At 32.4% G+C, this 16,564-nt stretch overlaps 1 protein-coding gene across 1 annotated transcript; it reads right to left on the reverse strand.

Moving 5' to 3' along the window:
* Positions 1-1,908: 1,908 nt before the first annotated feature.
* LOC139844402 (GATA transcription factor 12-like) lies at positions 1,909-4,104 on the reverse strand. The gene is made up of 2 exons (XM_071834627.1): positions 3,832-4,104; positions 1,909-2,646 (listed from the first exon to the last, which is right to left on the reverse strand). Exons 1-2 carry the CDS (start codon positions 4,102-4,104, stop codon positions 1,909-1,911), a joined length of 1,011 nt encoding a protein of 336 aa, XP_071690728.1.
* Between the last annotated feature and the right edge of the window lie 12,460 nt (positions 4,105-16,564).

Here is a 16,564-nt window from a genome sequence, read left to right on the forward strand (position 1 = left end):
CAACTCAATAATCTAAAGTGGATGATGATTCAATATGAGTTCTTAATGAAAGGTGGAAGGTTGTAATTTCTAATGGGTACTAGTTAGCTCGTGCGGAAGGTCGGGTGGTTCGAATTCAAGTTGGAAGGTTGATGTCTGCAAATCAATAGAACATTGGCAATGTCCCAATTAAATTACTTCTTGTTTGGAGTATTTGCCTTCACAGAGTGGTTAACCCAATTAATATGATGAGAGTTAATGTCTTGATCTCAAGATTCTCAAGTGTTTATCAGTGGAACATAGATGTGGTTATGTGCTGCGTTTCTGTTTGATAGAAGTTGTGCAGGAAGTTGTGCAAGAAGTTGCATTTTTATTTTGAGGGTTCATGGGACAATTTTTGTATTGCAGATCATGTTTTGTTTCTTATATGGGCTTTCTTGTTTGGGCCTGTTATTGTACTCTTTGTCCTTTCATCTTTTCGATGACTTAGGATTATTTATATCAAATTCTATTTTTTCGCCGGAAAAAAAAAATATAAATTTCTAAAATGATGATGTCATAAATGAAGATTATTCAAGTTTAAAAAAATTAAAAAATAAACACAAAATATCTAAGCCGCCCATGATGATGTCATTAAAATTAATTAATTGTATTTAATAAAAATATTAACATGTTAATTATATAATATATGAAGCATTATGTATAACCTTATAATAAAACACTACATGATCATATGTACAGTATTTGAAGTATTATGTACAGCTTTATGGTAAAATACCCCCATAATCATATGTACAATATTTGAAACATTATTTGCAACCTTATAATAAAACACTCTCATGACTATATGTAAAAACTTTAAAACAAATTGTACAATCTTTTAGAAAACACTTTATTAACACATGTACAAACTTTGAAGCATATTGTACAACCTTCATATAATAATTGTATTTTAATTTTTGGAAACTTTTCAAGAGGCATTTGTTATTACCAATAATTATTATTAAAAATATAAATACTCATTTTTAAAACAAACTTTATTATAATTATAATTATAATTATAATTATAATTATAATTATAATTATAATTATAATTATAATTATAATTATAATTATAATTATAATATTATTATATTATAATTATTATTCAAATATGGGTTCTCTTTACGGGATTAATTACGTTACATATATATGCGAAATACATGTCTCGATAAAAAGTTGTAATGTAGGCTTTTATAATAATGACAATAGTAATTGTGATGAAAATTGGAAGATGGAGGTGGGAGAATAACTATAGTTTATGTATTCTGATCAAATTAAGTATATCAATATGTTTGTAAAAATAACGACAAGTTTCTAAGCCGAAATCCTTGGTTCCACGGTTTATTAAACTAAATGATTTTAGTATTTACATTCACTTAATACCTAAAAAATATCATTTAACTGTTTCGTTTAAACAAACTCGTGGTTCTACGGGTCATTTCACTAGTAGATAAATAAAGCACAAGTTTTTGCATGAATAATTAGTTAATTGATTAATTACTTGTATATTAAATAAGTAACATACATCTATATTTAAAATAATTGAAAAATATATTGCCCCTAAACAATTGATAACACGAAAAGTAAAAATTGAAGAGTTAACAAAATGTAACTTAAAAAAGTTAAATTCCAATTTTAATATTGACGATTCAAGAATTTGTCAAATTTTGACAAATGAAAATAAAACTAACATAATAAGCATCTAAACTTACCCACTATTAATTCCTTAAAAAACTTAATAAGCTAGAACTTAACCCCATGAAATATAGGTGCAAAAATAACAAACATGAGACTAAATTAAACTTCCAAATCTAACATAATAAAAGTTGAAAATTATGCTTTAATTCCCACTTAACATAATCGCCCTAACATGATGAACTTAAGTTCCTATATAAGTTGTCTATAATCCGGACCAAGATGTTGATGGATCAAGTAATCATCCCCTTTAGGCACATTAAACATCATATTTTGATGATGAAAGTATGTTTGTTGATGTGCATTTTGCATCTCCTTTTGCCTCCTTAGCTCAAGTACTTTACGATGCGAATTTGAATGTTTAGCTAAAACAAATGTAGGGCTAGCAGCCGGGCGATACTCAGGAACTAGTCGACCAGATTTATAACGAACTCCACAAGCATTACAAAGCGTTTTAGGACCTAATGGTCCAGTACGCCATTGTGGAGTCTTATCAGTAGCACAATGAAGACATCTTCGCCCATCACCATTTTGAGATTCGTTATGATCATAAACTTCTTTCTTCTTTGAAGGTGCTTTCACCGTTTTCTTGCCAATCGAGCTTGATGCAATGTCTGATTCCGATTCTGATGACATCGCAACGGTGGGACCCTTTGAGGGTTGAGAGATATCGAGAAGACGCGATTTCCAACTTGATGATGCAGCACGAGAACGTTTGGTACGAGCCTTTCCTGGAACCATCATGTCCTTGTTAAAGATCGGGTTATTACCCCGATTATCCGGGTCACGATGGAATTGGTTGGTCTCGGATCCATTATCAGGTCGGGCATGGATCCCGGATATCAGTTGAAGCTTCTCCATGTCTTCAGTTGAAAATGATTCCTCAACAAAATTTGAAAGCCATTCTAGTTCATGAGTCATGTCATCATACTGTGTGTTATAACAAAATTGGAATTTAATTTAGTTCAATTTCTCATAATTCACATTCACAATATATAATGCAAGATTAAAACTTCTAAAAATGGAATCCTATAATATTTTATAAAATAAAATTTACCTATTTAACCTCTAATTCATGTTTTAATACATGTGAATTAAGCTTACATACAACTACCAACATGTACGAAAATTTTCCTCATATCAATACAGGTTTTTAAGTAACACATCATGAATGAATATGTTATTTCATATATTATATTATATATTATCTAGTAATAATAAAAAATAATAATCATATAATATAATATTCAGGAGATAGGTAATTGCATGCGTGACACAATCATCAATGACCATATGTTAATTAACTTTTACGAGTAATTACTCAACAAAATTTTCCTATTATTTATACAGAGAAATAAGATATATCTATGTATAAATTTTCCTAAATACCCTTTAGAAAAAATCCTTAACAATTGTGTTTCACTACTATAAAACGTAAAGTTCAACTTTCTTTTCAGAGAAGATTTCTTATATGGCTCACTACCACAAAAAGCTGGAGTACTAGTAACGTGACCTTTATACAATTTATAAAACATTGTACTATATATATTATATATTTTCAAAATCAATATTTAACTATTAACTATATATATATATATATATATATATATATATATATATATATATATATATATATATATATATATATATATATATATATATATATATATATGTGTGTGTGTGTGTGTGTGTGTGTGTGTGTCTGTGTGTGTGTGTCTGTGTCTGTGTCTGTGTGTGTGTGTCGTAATAATTTCTCTTTGGAAAATAGTTACTCCGTATATGGTATCAAGACATAGCAATTTTATTTAATTTTAGATCATAATATTTTGAAATATAATGGTACTGTAATATTTTTTGTTGTAAGCTTAAAAAATGCATGTCAATATTATTATGCATTTGTTAACTATCTGGTAATAAGTTAATTACGAGTAACTAAATACATTCTAGTAGCTAGCTAGCATGTAGTAGTATTACTACTGATAAATAGAATTTTCTAACGATAGTTTTTTTATTGTTAACATGTTAATACAATAATACTGTCCAATACTCTCATACACAACATTTAGAGTTGTCATTAAAAAATTCTTAATATATAGAATTAAAAGAACGAATTACCGGGACACAAAGGTCATGAGAGAATTGAGAGTCAGTAACATGACTCAGGTGACCACCATCACCGGAGGAGTTACAGCTGTCAACGGCGGTAGTAATAATCGAAGAATCGGTCGAGGTTCCAGCATTAGCCGTCACGTCTCCAACATCATCATAATTAGTCTCATCCACATTGACATAATCGTCGTTAGGGAAATTGAGAAGGTCGTCGATGATGAAATGATCGGTTGAAGAGTGTCGTTTTTCAGATTCGTTGAAGAATTCAGGGGTTACCATTTTGTTGTTGTTAAGGATTAAGGATTGAATTTAATGAATGAATGAATTATGATGAAAAAATGTAACGTAGAAAAAAAGGAAAGTGTGTGTATGGAGAAAGAGTGAGTTGAGGAGTGAAGAGAGGTGGTAATGTGAGAGTTTATTTGCGTTTGAAGGGGGCTGCTAGGACACCTACAAATATGGACCTTTTTTTACCATGCTTATTTTATATTTTCTTACATTAAATTTATTTTTTAATGCTCGTAAATTTTTTTTTTTTTTTTGAACGGCAAGTTTGCATTAGTCCGGACCGATTGATTAGTACAGTAATGTAACTATAATATAATATTATATATATATATATATATATATATATATATATATATATATATATATATATATATATATATATATATATAATATTATATTATATTACGAATATATATAACAGACGATTTTTGTTTATTTGATACGGAGTATTATTTCACGGAAGCTTAAAGAAAAATGTCGGGAGATAAAACGTAATCTTGAACAAATATATAATGAGTTTAATTTTCGTTTATCTGATGGGCTTTTGACGGTAGGGGTGTTTATCGGTTCGGTTTTCAGTTTGTTCGGTTTATTCGGTTCGGTGTATTCAGTTTTGAAATTTTTTTGGGCAAAACCGAACCGAAAAAAGTTAAAACCGAACCGAACCGAAAATCGAATTCAAATTCGGATTCGGTTCGATTTTCGGTTAAAACCGAATATTATGAAAAAACTGAGAACGATGTTAGTTTATTTTGTGGCGTTACTGATGTCTTGGTTATTTATATTCTAAAACAATGATGTACTATTAAATTATAAAGAATTCGATGATTTATTAATATTTACAGCTGAATTATGACTTTTACTGCTTCTGTTATTAAGAAGAAGAACATAATAATTTGAGTAACATAATTATAATGTGAGCTACCAAATCGTCATATGGGTGAGAACATATTTTATTGATTGGATCCCAAATTATAATGACATTAAAACATAAATATACAAATTAAATATTTAAAAATTTTGAATTCGGTTTTGAATTCGATTTTCGGTTAAACCGAATTCAGAATTTTCAAAACCGAAAACCGAATTCAAATTCGGTTTCGGTTTGACTCGATCCGAAAACCGTTTTTCAAATTTGGTTTGATTTTTTTCCTGTTTGGTTTCGGTTTGATTTTCGGGTTCCATGGTTTCAAACCAAATTCTGACCACCCCTATTTGACGGGGTTGTATAAACTAGTTATGTTGTTCATAATTTAACATTTTGAAATTCCAACAAAATACAGGATGAATTGATTGATGAAGCTAATATCCTTTAAAATGAACCATTGCCAGTTTTTTGATTCATTCTATTAACATGATTAACATTTTGCATTAGTTATTTTATTTTTGGCATTGAATGATAATAAAATAAAGAGTATAACACTATGAACATGGTAGAACATACAAAAACAAAATCACTCCGTCTCATATTAATAGTCAACAGACAAAAAACACACAGTTTAAGGAAATGTCATAAAAGTACTGTCCTTTCTGTTTACTTTCCAGTTTTACCCTTATATTTTTATTCTCCTTTAATCATATCCACATACATTGATGACATAATAGAACTTATCATGTTGGTGCATGAATCCCCAGCCGTGGTTTATGTTATCGTTTTAATACATTCAACTATGTAATAACGTTATGGTATGACTATTGATTACATTCGTGTTTGTGTGTGCTTAATTATATAATATTCAATATAGGGGTGTTCATCGGTTCGGTTTTCGGTTTATTCGGTTCGGTGTATTCGGTTTTGAAATTTTTTTGGGCAAAACCGTAAACCGAACCGAAAACCGAATTCAAAGCTAAAACCGAACCGAACCGAAAACCAAATTCGAATTCGGATTCGGTTCGGTTTTCGGTTAAAACCGAATATTATGAAAAAACTGAGAACAATGGTAGTTTAATTGTGGCGTTACTGATGTCTTGGTTATTTATCTTCTAAAATAAGAACGTACTATTAAATTATCAAGAATTCGATGATTTATTTATATTTATAGTTTAATTATGACGTTTACAGCTTCTGTTATTAAGAAGAAGAACATAATAATTTGAGTAACATAATTATAATGTTAGCTATCAAATCGTCATATGGATGAGAACAGATTTTATTGATTGGATACCAAATTATAATGACATTAAAACATAAATATACAAATTAAATATTTAAAAATTTTAATTCGGTTTTGAATTCGGTTTTCGGTTAAACCGAATTCGGAATTTTCAAAACCGAAACCGAACCAAAAACTGAATTCAAATTCGGTTTCGGTTTGACTCGATCCGAAAACCATTTTTCAAATTCGGTTTGGTTTTTTTTTCGGTTTGGTTTTCGGGTTCCACGATTTCAAACCAAATACTGACCACCCCTAATTCAATATGTTAATCTGCATACACTGTTGACCGAGTGTGTTCTCACACTCGACCGACTTTGTGACTCAGTCGACCGACTGTGTCTGATATGCAGCATATATACGGGTTAAAGCCTTCTTTGTGAGGTTACACATTCCATTAACCCTAATCGTCTAGTTTTCGTCTCCATTGATCCCTAACACCGATTACCACCGAAATTAATCGTTTAGGCTTCGTTCTAATCTAGATTCATCTCTAGGTTTGACCAATTCGAACCCAACATGACCCAAATCTCGGTTTAAGTCGTCTCTAGTGTTTTCCGCCTCTAGATACGATCCAAGCGACCTAAGATCCATCCAATACTCGTCTACAAAGTGGTATCAGAGCTGGAGTCTCTGGTTTTGCTTGATTTAAATTCATTTTTGGGTCACAATTGTAGGTTTTTGGTGTTAGTCTTGTTTCTCACGATTAATCACTGTATTTACATTATAGTTTTTGTGTTTTGTGTTAAAACGTGTTCTTGGTAAACTCATAATAGTGGTCTACGGTTTGGTTTAGGTTTTTCCATCAAAAAATCGATTTTCTCCTAGAAAACCCTAAAAGTCGACCAGTTCCTGTCAAGAACACACTCGGCCGTGTGAGTCTTGACAATCGGCCGTGTGAGTTATTCGATCGACGTAGTGAGACAGATAATCGACCGCGTGTGTTTTGGTAAAGTTGCCTAAGTTTCCTAAAGTCAGTCGGTCATGTGAGCATAGTTATTCGACCGTGTGAGTAATACAATCGACTGTGTGAGTGAGACAGTCGGCCGTGTGAGTTGTTATACCAAAGTTCAAGTTTGTGACGAAGTGCTGCCCAATTTTTTCAGACAATCGACCGTGTGACCCTTACACTCGACCGTGTGTCTAGGACAGTCGACCGTGTGTCTATTTAATCAGAAATTTAATTTCAAGTTAATTCTCACATAATTAATCAGAATGTCGGACACTAATGAACAATTGGCTAATGAATATAGTGCTTTAGTTATTTCACCTGGACTTCATAAATTAATTCTTTCTGAGAATGAAACTGGAACTTCCAATAAGGTTCCCAAGCTTGATAATCTAAAGGACTTTTTGGACTGGAAGGCCCGGTTTATGATATATCTGAATGGAATAGATTCGAGATTGTGGGAGTTTATTGTGACTGAATATGTATGGCCAAATGGTGCAGACCGTGAACCAAAGGAAACATCACAATTTAATCCGAATGAACGTGAACAATATAATCTGGAATGTAAGTGTTATGCTCAGCTCACGCAGGCATTGTCTAAGGAGATCTTCTCACAGTTCAAAAATAGAAATAAGACCTCACATACCCTTTGGCTTGCTCTTCAATCAGCCACTGAGGGTACAGCCACTTATCGTGCCACTAAGGGTAAGGTGTTAAAAGATGAATGGAGAGTTTTTGCTGCTCTTCCTTCAGAGACTCTTGGACAAACTTTAGAGAGATACCGCCTACTGGTTGCTGAAATGGCAGACTATGGAATAGATATTTCGGATGATAAAGCGGTCAGAGTTTTGAAAGATGGTCTTCCTGAGAAATGGGACAATGAAATTGAAAAGATTTAGAACAGGTACATTGCATCAGGTTGTACGTTAACCTTGACAGCCTTTACATCCAAGTTGATGGAGAAGGATATTCAGGTTGAAGCAAAAAGGAAGAGACTTGGTACAGTAGCTGGTTCATCCATCATTGGGTCATCTTCAGGAGGTCACGCTCCTTTGTAAATGGCTTTCATCTCAACCAAGGCGGCACAGACCTCGGCACCACAGTCAGAGTCCGGGTATTTCAATACTAAGTCTCAAGCACAGAACTCAACTGCTAAATTGATTGAGTCATGCACTATTCAACAGACTCAGTCACCTGTGATAAAAACAGAAAACATCAAGAAGAGGTCTCTAGAGTTGATTCAGGAAGATATGGCTTTAGCAGCGATAGTGGTTAATTCTTATAATGACATGATCAGTGGGCAGATAATCAATGCTCATCTGGAGAATGAAGACTATGATCAGATTGATGAAGATGAAATTGAGAGAATGGACATCTTGTATGCTATGGGCAGTGTTGTGAGACGTACTAGAAAGTATTTGAAGAGGACTTTTGATATGTCCAAAGTGAGATGCCATAACTGTGATGAGTTTGGTCATTTCTAGAGGACATGTACAAGACGACCTAAGCCTGGTTTTCATAATCCTTTTCATAATACTTCAATTGAGGTAACTCCTGGACATGCTGGTCCAACAGTGAACAAGGAAGCAACTTCTAGTGGTCAATCCAAATCTTTGACTACTACTTATGTTGATGAAGTATGTGATTGGTCGATCTCAGTTGATACTGAGAAAGCTAACGTGGTTTTTGTTGGTAAGAGTGAAGCTGAGATAGAAGAATAAAGGGTTATCAGAAGAAATGTTGGGTGCATAGGTAAAGATGATTCTGCTTACACATGCTATGTATGCAAATGTGACGCCAGAATGAAAAGGGTAGAAGCAGTAATGAAGATGTGTCTTAGGAAGAGAATCAGTGATAAGTTGTATGATAAGTTCCGCAAAGCTAAGGACTTGTCTGATCTTAAGTTCACTATCGATTCCTCAGATGATGATGAATCCTCAGAAATGAGTTGCCATATGGGTACCTGGTATAGAAAAGAGCTTGCATACTTGATCAAGGGTGATGTTGGAGGTAATGATGAGGAGATGGACATGGTGACCAGTTCGGATAGTCCTACAAAAGTTGAGGGCAAAGGAGGATATGATGCTGATTATTCGGACAGTACAAGTTTAGAGTCAGAGTCAGAATCAGATGCAGACTCGCAGGTAGGTAGAAAAGATTATGCGTTCATGGCTAACACATCCAGCAATGACAAGGTATGTAATGATTCAGATTCTTTTTGTTTAAAATGCGCTGACCTTGAACAGGAAATAGCTAGACTTGAATGTGTAGTCTCTAAGCTTAATGAGATACCTGCTACTTGTGAAACTTGTCCGAAACTTAGACTTCAACTTAAGAATTTGAGTCTAGAAAATCAGACAAATAGGAAGAACTATGATGATGCTCTCTACTACCTTAATAAGCAGAAAGAGTATGTTGATGTTATTAAGTCCTTAGAGAATCAGGTAGGTCATTTAAAATCAACTATTGTAGATGATGAGAAAGTGATTCACCTGTATTTGAGCCAGATAGAAGCACTTAACGTAGAAAAAGATTCATACAAGTTAAAGTATGAATCAGAAAAGGCTAGGATTGATAATTGGCAGAGAATGTCATACGTGACACAAACTTTGAAACATCCTAAAAACTAAGGGATATGCTATAATCAGGTCGCACCACCGCTTTTAGGAGAGTTTGTCAATAAGCTTGTTGAGAAGAGTAAGGATCCGGTTGTAGAACCGAAGTATGGTACGTCTGAGAAAAATCCTGTTGAGAGTAAAAGTGAGAATGGTGAGGGTAAGAAGCCCTTAGATGTAGTTTATGAGACGGAGTCCGACACCGATGTCGACACCGAAAAAGACGGGAAACCTTTTGTAGTTGTAACTAAGCCCATTACTATTTTGAAGAATCCAAATAATGAGGCAAATAGGAGTGAGAGTAAGAAGACTGAGAAAAGGAGTGTTAGAAAATCGAAATAAACTAGGAAGAAAAACACTCAGCTCACTCCTGTTAAGTTTGTTAAGGATAGTAGTACTTTGAATTCTCAGGTTGTTGATCCCAAAGCTGAACATCCACCAAAAGGTGAGAGTTCCAATTCTGAGAGCGTGATGAAATATGTTCCGCCTAATCGTCGACAGACTGTTAAACAGCATGTCTCGTCACCCCCTCCTACTAGGCAACAGACTACACCCTCGAGGAGACAGTTTTCACCTACTAGGCGTCAATTGTTTAATGCTAATGATTTTGATAATGTTAATTATTTCAATTGTGGGATGTTAGGACACAGGGCTGTAAATTGTAAACCCATTAGACATACACCACATAGGAGAATTGATATTAGTCCTAATTCTAAACGTGTTTTCAACAGAAGGTCATCTTCACCTGTGTTTAGTTCTACTTCTGTTCCATTAAATGGAACTAAAGTTTTTCAAACAAATGATTATTACCGTAAACTGTTACCAAAAAATACTGTTTGGAAACGTAAAAGTGAAGCTAAAGGTGTCTAAAATTCTGAAGATCCTTCCGGATCTAAGGGACAATGGGTGGTATTTCCAGTGGTTGGCGTTGATGGGAAACCCACTGCCATTTGGGCATGGGTGGCCCTTTCTAACTAATCTCCTTATTTTAATGTGTAGGTCGCCTACAATCCTCGCTGCAGTACATGGATTGTTGATAGTGGGGCATCCAAGCACATGACAGGGAACTTGTCCTTACTTTCTAATGTGAAAACAGTGGATGGAGGACCAGTTTCTTTTGCAGGTAGTGAAGGAGGTTTTATTACTGCGTAAGGGGTGATTGCTTACGAGAATGTCAGCTTTGATAAAGTCAATTTTGTGGAGAAAATTTCGAACAATTTGCTTTCAGTTTCACAAGTTGCTGACAAAAAGTATACGGTTGCTTTTGATGACAAATTGTGTTATATCTTGAGAAAAGAATTTGTAATTCCGTAAGACAAGATTTTGATGACTGCTCCAAGGTGTAAGGATCTCTATATTCTTGATATGAGAAAGGCTCATGTTAAAGCTGCTACAGGCCATCAGGCTTTTATTTCCAAAGCTACTGAACAGAAGTCTATTATTTGGCACAAGCGTATGGGTCATCTTTGAAAGGACCCGTCCTAATCCATCCGGATGAAGTCCATATCGATTATAAATGATTCACAACAGTTGATTACATAGCGAGGTACTTGACCTCTATATGATACATTTTACAAATATTGCATTCGTTTTTGAAAAGACAATATTTCATTACATCGAAAGTTGACGACATGCATACCATTTTGTAATATATATAACTATGAATGACTTAATAATAATCTTGATGAACTCAACGACTCGAATGCAACGTCTTTTGAAATATGTCGTGAATGGCTCCAAGTAATATCTTTAAAGTGAGCAAATACACAGCGGAAGATTTCTTTCATATCTGAGAATAAACATGCTTTAAAGTGTCAACCAAAAGGTTGGTGAGTTCATTAGTTTATCATAAATAATCATATCATAATTTTAATAGACCACAAGATTTCATATATCCGTTTCTCATAAACATGCGTCCCATGCATAGAGACAAAAATATCATTCATATAGATTGAACACCTGGTAACCGACATTCACAATATGCATATAAGAATATCCCCATCATTCCGGGATCCTCCTCCGGACATGATATAAATTTCGAAGTACTAAAGCATCCGGTACTTTGGATGGGGCTTGTTGGGCCCAATAGATCTATCTTTAGGATTCGCGTCAATTAGGGTGTCTGTTCCCTAATTCTTAGATTACCAGACTAAAGAGGGGCATATTCGGTTTAATAATCCAGCCATAGAATGTAGTTTCATTTACTCGTGTCTATTTCGTAAAACAGTTATAAAAACAGCGCATGTATTCTCAGTCCCAAAAAATTATAAAGAGTAAAAGGGAGCAAATGAAACTCACCTAATGTATTTTGTAGTAAAAATACATATGACTATATTGAACGACGCAGGGTTGGCCTCGGATTCACGAACCTATATCATTTATACATTTATATTAACACATATAATTAACATGTAATAATAATCAACCCCGTTTGTATATATTAATTATATACTTACTTATTTAAAATAATAATGTAATATTCATATAGTTACGATATATGTATTTGACATATTTTTGTATAAATAACTTATGGTTTGTTAAAATAATGACCTTACTAATATTAAAATAGTTTTAATAATAATAATAATAATAATAATAATAATAATAATAATAATAATAATAATAATAATAATAATAATAATAATAATAATAATAATAATAATAATAATAATAATTAGTTTCTATAATGAAAATACTAATCCTAATAATAATACTAGAAATTTTATTTGTAGTAATAATAATAATAATAATAATAATAATAATAATAATAATAATAATAATAATAATAATAATAATAATAATAATAATAATAATAATAATAATAATAATAATAATAATATAGTGATACTTAAAATAATGATACATTGGAAATGATAATTTTAATTAAAATGATAACTTTACTAGTAATGTTACTTTTAATAATAATAATAATAATAATAATATTGATATTAAAAATAATAATAATAATTATAATCATATCATATTAGTAATAATTAGAAGAACAATAATAATAATAACAATAAATAATAATAATAATGATCATACTACCTTTGAAGTATCAAGTTTCCAAAAAGAAAATAAATTGCCTCCGCCAAAACTCGAACCCACGACTTCACACTACCCCAAACACATCCTTAGCCATTCGTCTATCCTATTTTTCTGATTAACATCTCATACTGAAATGTATCTAAACCGTATCTCGATGGGCCATGTTATGGCTGGAAAAACGAGTTGGGCCATAAAAGCATAAAGTCAGTCCATTAAATGTTGGGCCCTTCAAAAGTGTTTAAACCCATTAAACAGCCCGATGGTGTACATAAATCATTCGGTTCCTATCCCTCATCACCGATTGATTTATTTTTCCCCAATAACTTCCACCGTATTCACCTCCTTCAATCAATTACGCCCAAATAGAAACCCTAGCATCTTCATCCTTATTTCATTCATCAACCCTAGATCGTTCGCTCATTCCAGCTTCTTCTTCAGGAAATGGGAACAAGTCATAGGTACTTTCTTTTACTTTGTTCTAATTGAATAGACAGATACAAGAAATAGATCTCGATTTCTTTGAATCAATTGAAAATCAGTTAGTAGATGGAAGGAGATTTAATTTATTATTTATTATATGAATGGATTTATTGGTTGTTTATAGCAGAATATGTGATGATGGTGACTTCGGTTTGTTGAGTATGTTTGAGTAAAAAATAACACGGTAGCAAATTGATAGCAGTTAATATCAGGTATTGATACTGTTTTGATGATAATTTTTGGTTATGATTTCTATACAGTAGCAACAATGATCGAAATATGATGCTTTGTTTGGTGACTGTCGAATAATCATGACAGGGATAAATTAACAACGATGATGATGATGATAAAATTGATGATGGTGTTTTAATTCTTGGTTTCTGATCTACTACAACAAGTGGGTTTCGAATCGAGTAGCAACCAGGAAAGGAAACAGAATTAGAAACAGGATCATAGCAGCAGTAGATAATGGTTAGCACAGTAGCAGTCTGTTCTGGGTTTGAAAAGATTTCAAGCAGGAAGGTAATTAATAGGTGATTGAGGGCGGTAGTGATTCAAGGATATGATTGTAACCTGATTCGAAAAGCAAAAATTACGCAGGTATTTGGATAGAAACATAAGTGGTTGAATAGCATCCTATTAAATTGTTTTTAGTTATGACTTATATATTTTGATAATATGTTATGAAATTTGTGTTAATGTATCAACTATAGAGAGGAAGAAGAAGGAAACAGAGGAAAGAATTTGCAAATGATGATAATACAAAGTGTGGTGGTGTTGACAGGCGAACACTGGCTGCAGGTTGCAGTTCATCACTTTCATTAAAATTAGATATAGAAAATATGGTATGCAACAGCAGGTTAGAGGACAGGAAGGAAGTAGTTTTTGATGGGTTTCGTGGGATAGTCAAATAGACAGAAATATAAAACCTTGCAATAGTTTAATAGAAGATTTAAATGGTACCAGTTATTTGATTTTTGCAGAATAAGAGTAGCAGCACAGCAGTTAATGATGAGTTGCAGTTGAGCAGTAATTTAAAATGTTTGATGATGGTGTCTTTTGGGATTAGAAATAGAAAGCAAAATAGAAAGAAAGAAGGAAGGAAAGAAAGAAAGGTGATGGTTTTGTTGATCATGGGTTTGGGATGTTATGGTGGTTTTGGTCGATCATTTTTCCTCTGCATTTGTATATGTAAATAATATATATATATATATATATATATATATATATACATATATATATATATATATATATATATATATATATATATATATATATATATATATATATATATATTAGATTAGATGGTGGATGTTGGTGATGATTATATGGAATACAACAACTAGTAGTAACCAATTGGTTTGTATGTGGAGCTTGACAATAATTTAAGAAGTAAAAAGATGTTTTCAAAGTGGGTTCTTGGTGATGAATGAACGAATGAGTATAACATATTTATTTATTTTATTCCGTACACTATAAAGTTATGAAGACAAAAATCAATACAGTAACGTTGAATATATATAGATACTGATAGTGAAATGAAACAGAAAAAGTAATGGGTTTTGTTATCTAATGGACTAAATGCATATACTGCATTATATATGTGGATATTACTCTGCATGACATTGTTTGTAAAAAAATAAAAAAATAAAAAAACAGTAAATCTAAATGAAATCATGTGAAACTTAATTGTCTGCATTCATTTGTATATTGTATATAATAGTAATAGTAATAATATTATTACTAATAATAATAATAGTAGCCATTATGAAATATATAACAATAATACCAATAATAATATATCAATCTATATATATAAACTTTCATATCCATATATTATCTATCGCAAAAGATAATAATACTAACACTAAATTTTAATATTAATATTAGTATAAAACTCATATTTATAATTACATTCATCATATTATTATTATATATTTTAATTATACCATATATATTATATGATATCATATGTTTATTTATTATTCATTTAAATATAAATACACTATATAATATGTATTTACATATTAAATATTAAAATTATAATTGTCTTATATATATTTATCTATTTACCACATTTGTTCGTGAATCGTCGGAAGTAGCCAAAGGTCAATTGCATATATAAAATAGTTTCAAAATTTTTGTGACTCAACATTACAGACTTTGCTTATCGTGTCGAAACTATATAAAGGTTAAGTTTAAATTTGGTCGGAAATTCCCGGGTCATCACAATCTGAGTCTAAGGAAGATGAATAATCTAGTTCACAATGGACTAGTTTATGGTGTTAATCTTAAGAGTTTTCATATTCCTGAAGGGTGTCTTCCGTGTAAGAAATGGAAACAGACAAAGAAGTCTCATGCTACCAAGAAGCATCATTCTATTAATATTTCTTTGGAGTTGTTGCATATGGATCTCTTTGGTCCAGTTAATTGCAAGACTATCACTGGAGAGTCATATTACTTGGTGGTTATGGATGAGTATTCACGTTTTTCTTGGGTTGTGATGTTGAAGCATAAATCAGATACTTTTGAGCACATTAAAGTTTTGATTCTGAAGCTTGAATGTTTGTATAAGTTGAAGGTTAGAAAGATTCGTACCGACAATGGTACAGAGTTTAAGAATAATCAGATGCTGTTGTTCTGTAATGAAAAGGGGATACAACAACAGTTCAATCCTGCTTACACACCACAGTCAAATGGTGTAGCTGAACGAAAGAATAGGACGCTCATTGAGACCGCAAGAACTATGCTAGCTGATGCGTGTTTTCCTATTGTTTTCTGGGGAGAATCCGTGAGCACAGCGTGTTATGTGATGAACAGAGTTCTAGTGGTGACGGTAAGATGTGTTATGAACTGTTGCACAAGAGAAAGCCTAACATTAAACATCTTGAACCCTTTGGTGCTCCTTGTACTATTCTGGTACGAGATACAGGAGGGAAATTCAATTCGAAGGTTATCTCTGGTATCTTCTTAGGTTATGGGAACCCAAATAAGAGAGTGTACAATACTGAATCTAAGTGTGTTGAAGAACGTTTCGAGGTTGATATTCAGTGTAATGCTCCAGCTCGTGTTAGTAAAGGGTTCGTATGGCAGTTTGAATATGATAAACTTTTTATTCTTTTAACTTTCCACCGGATGCTACAGACGATGAAGTACTTACTCAGATGTTGTATGATGCTCAGAATTCCACAGAGAATGTCATCTCA

The sequence above is a fragment of the Rutidosis leptorrhynchoides genome, chromosome 4, assembly GCF_046630445.1.
Source record: "Rutidosis leptorrhynchoides isolate AG116_Rl617_1_P2 chromosome 4, CSIRO_AGI_Rlap_v1, whole genome shotgun sequence".
In the NCBI taxonomy this organism is placed as follows: Eukaryota; Viridiplantae; Streptophyta; class Magnoliopsida; order Asterales; family Asteraceae; genus Rutidosis; species Rutidosis leptorrhynchoides.

Bases quoted from the DNA above. Each gene is read 5' to 3' on its own strand.
- LOC139844402 (XM_071834627.1), bottom strand. From the start codon at position 4,104: ATGGTAACCCCTGAATTCTTCAACGAATCTGAAAAACGACACTCTTCA. The intron at 2,647-3,831 runs GTAATTCGTTCT...TATAACACACAG, and splicing joins CTCATGACCTTTGTGTCCCG to TATGATGACATGACTCATGA.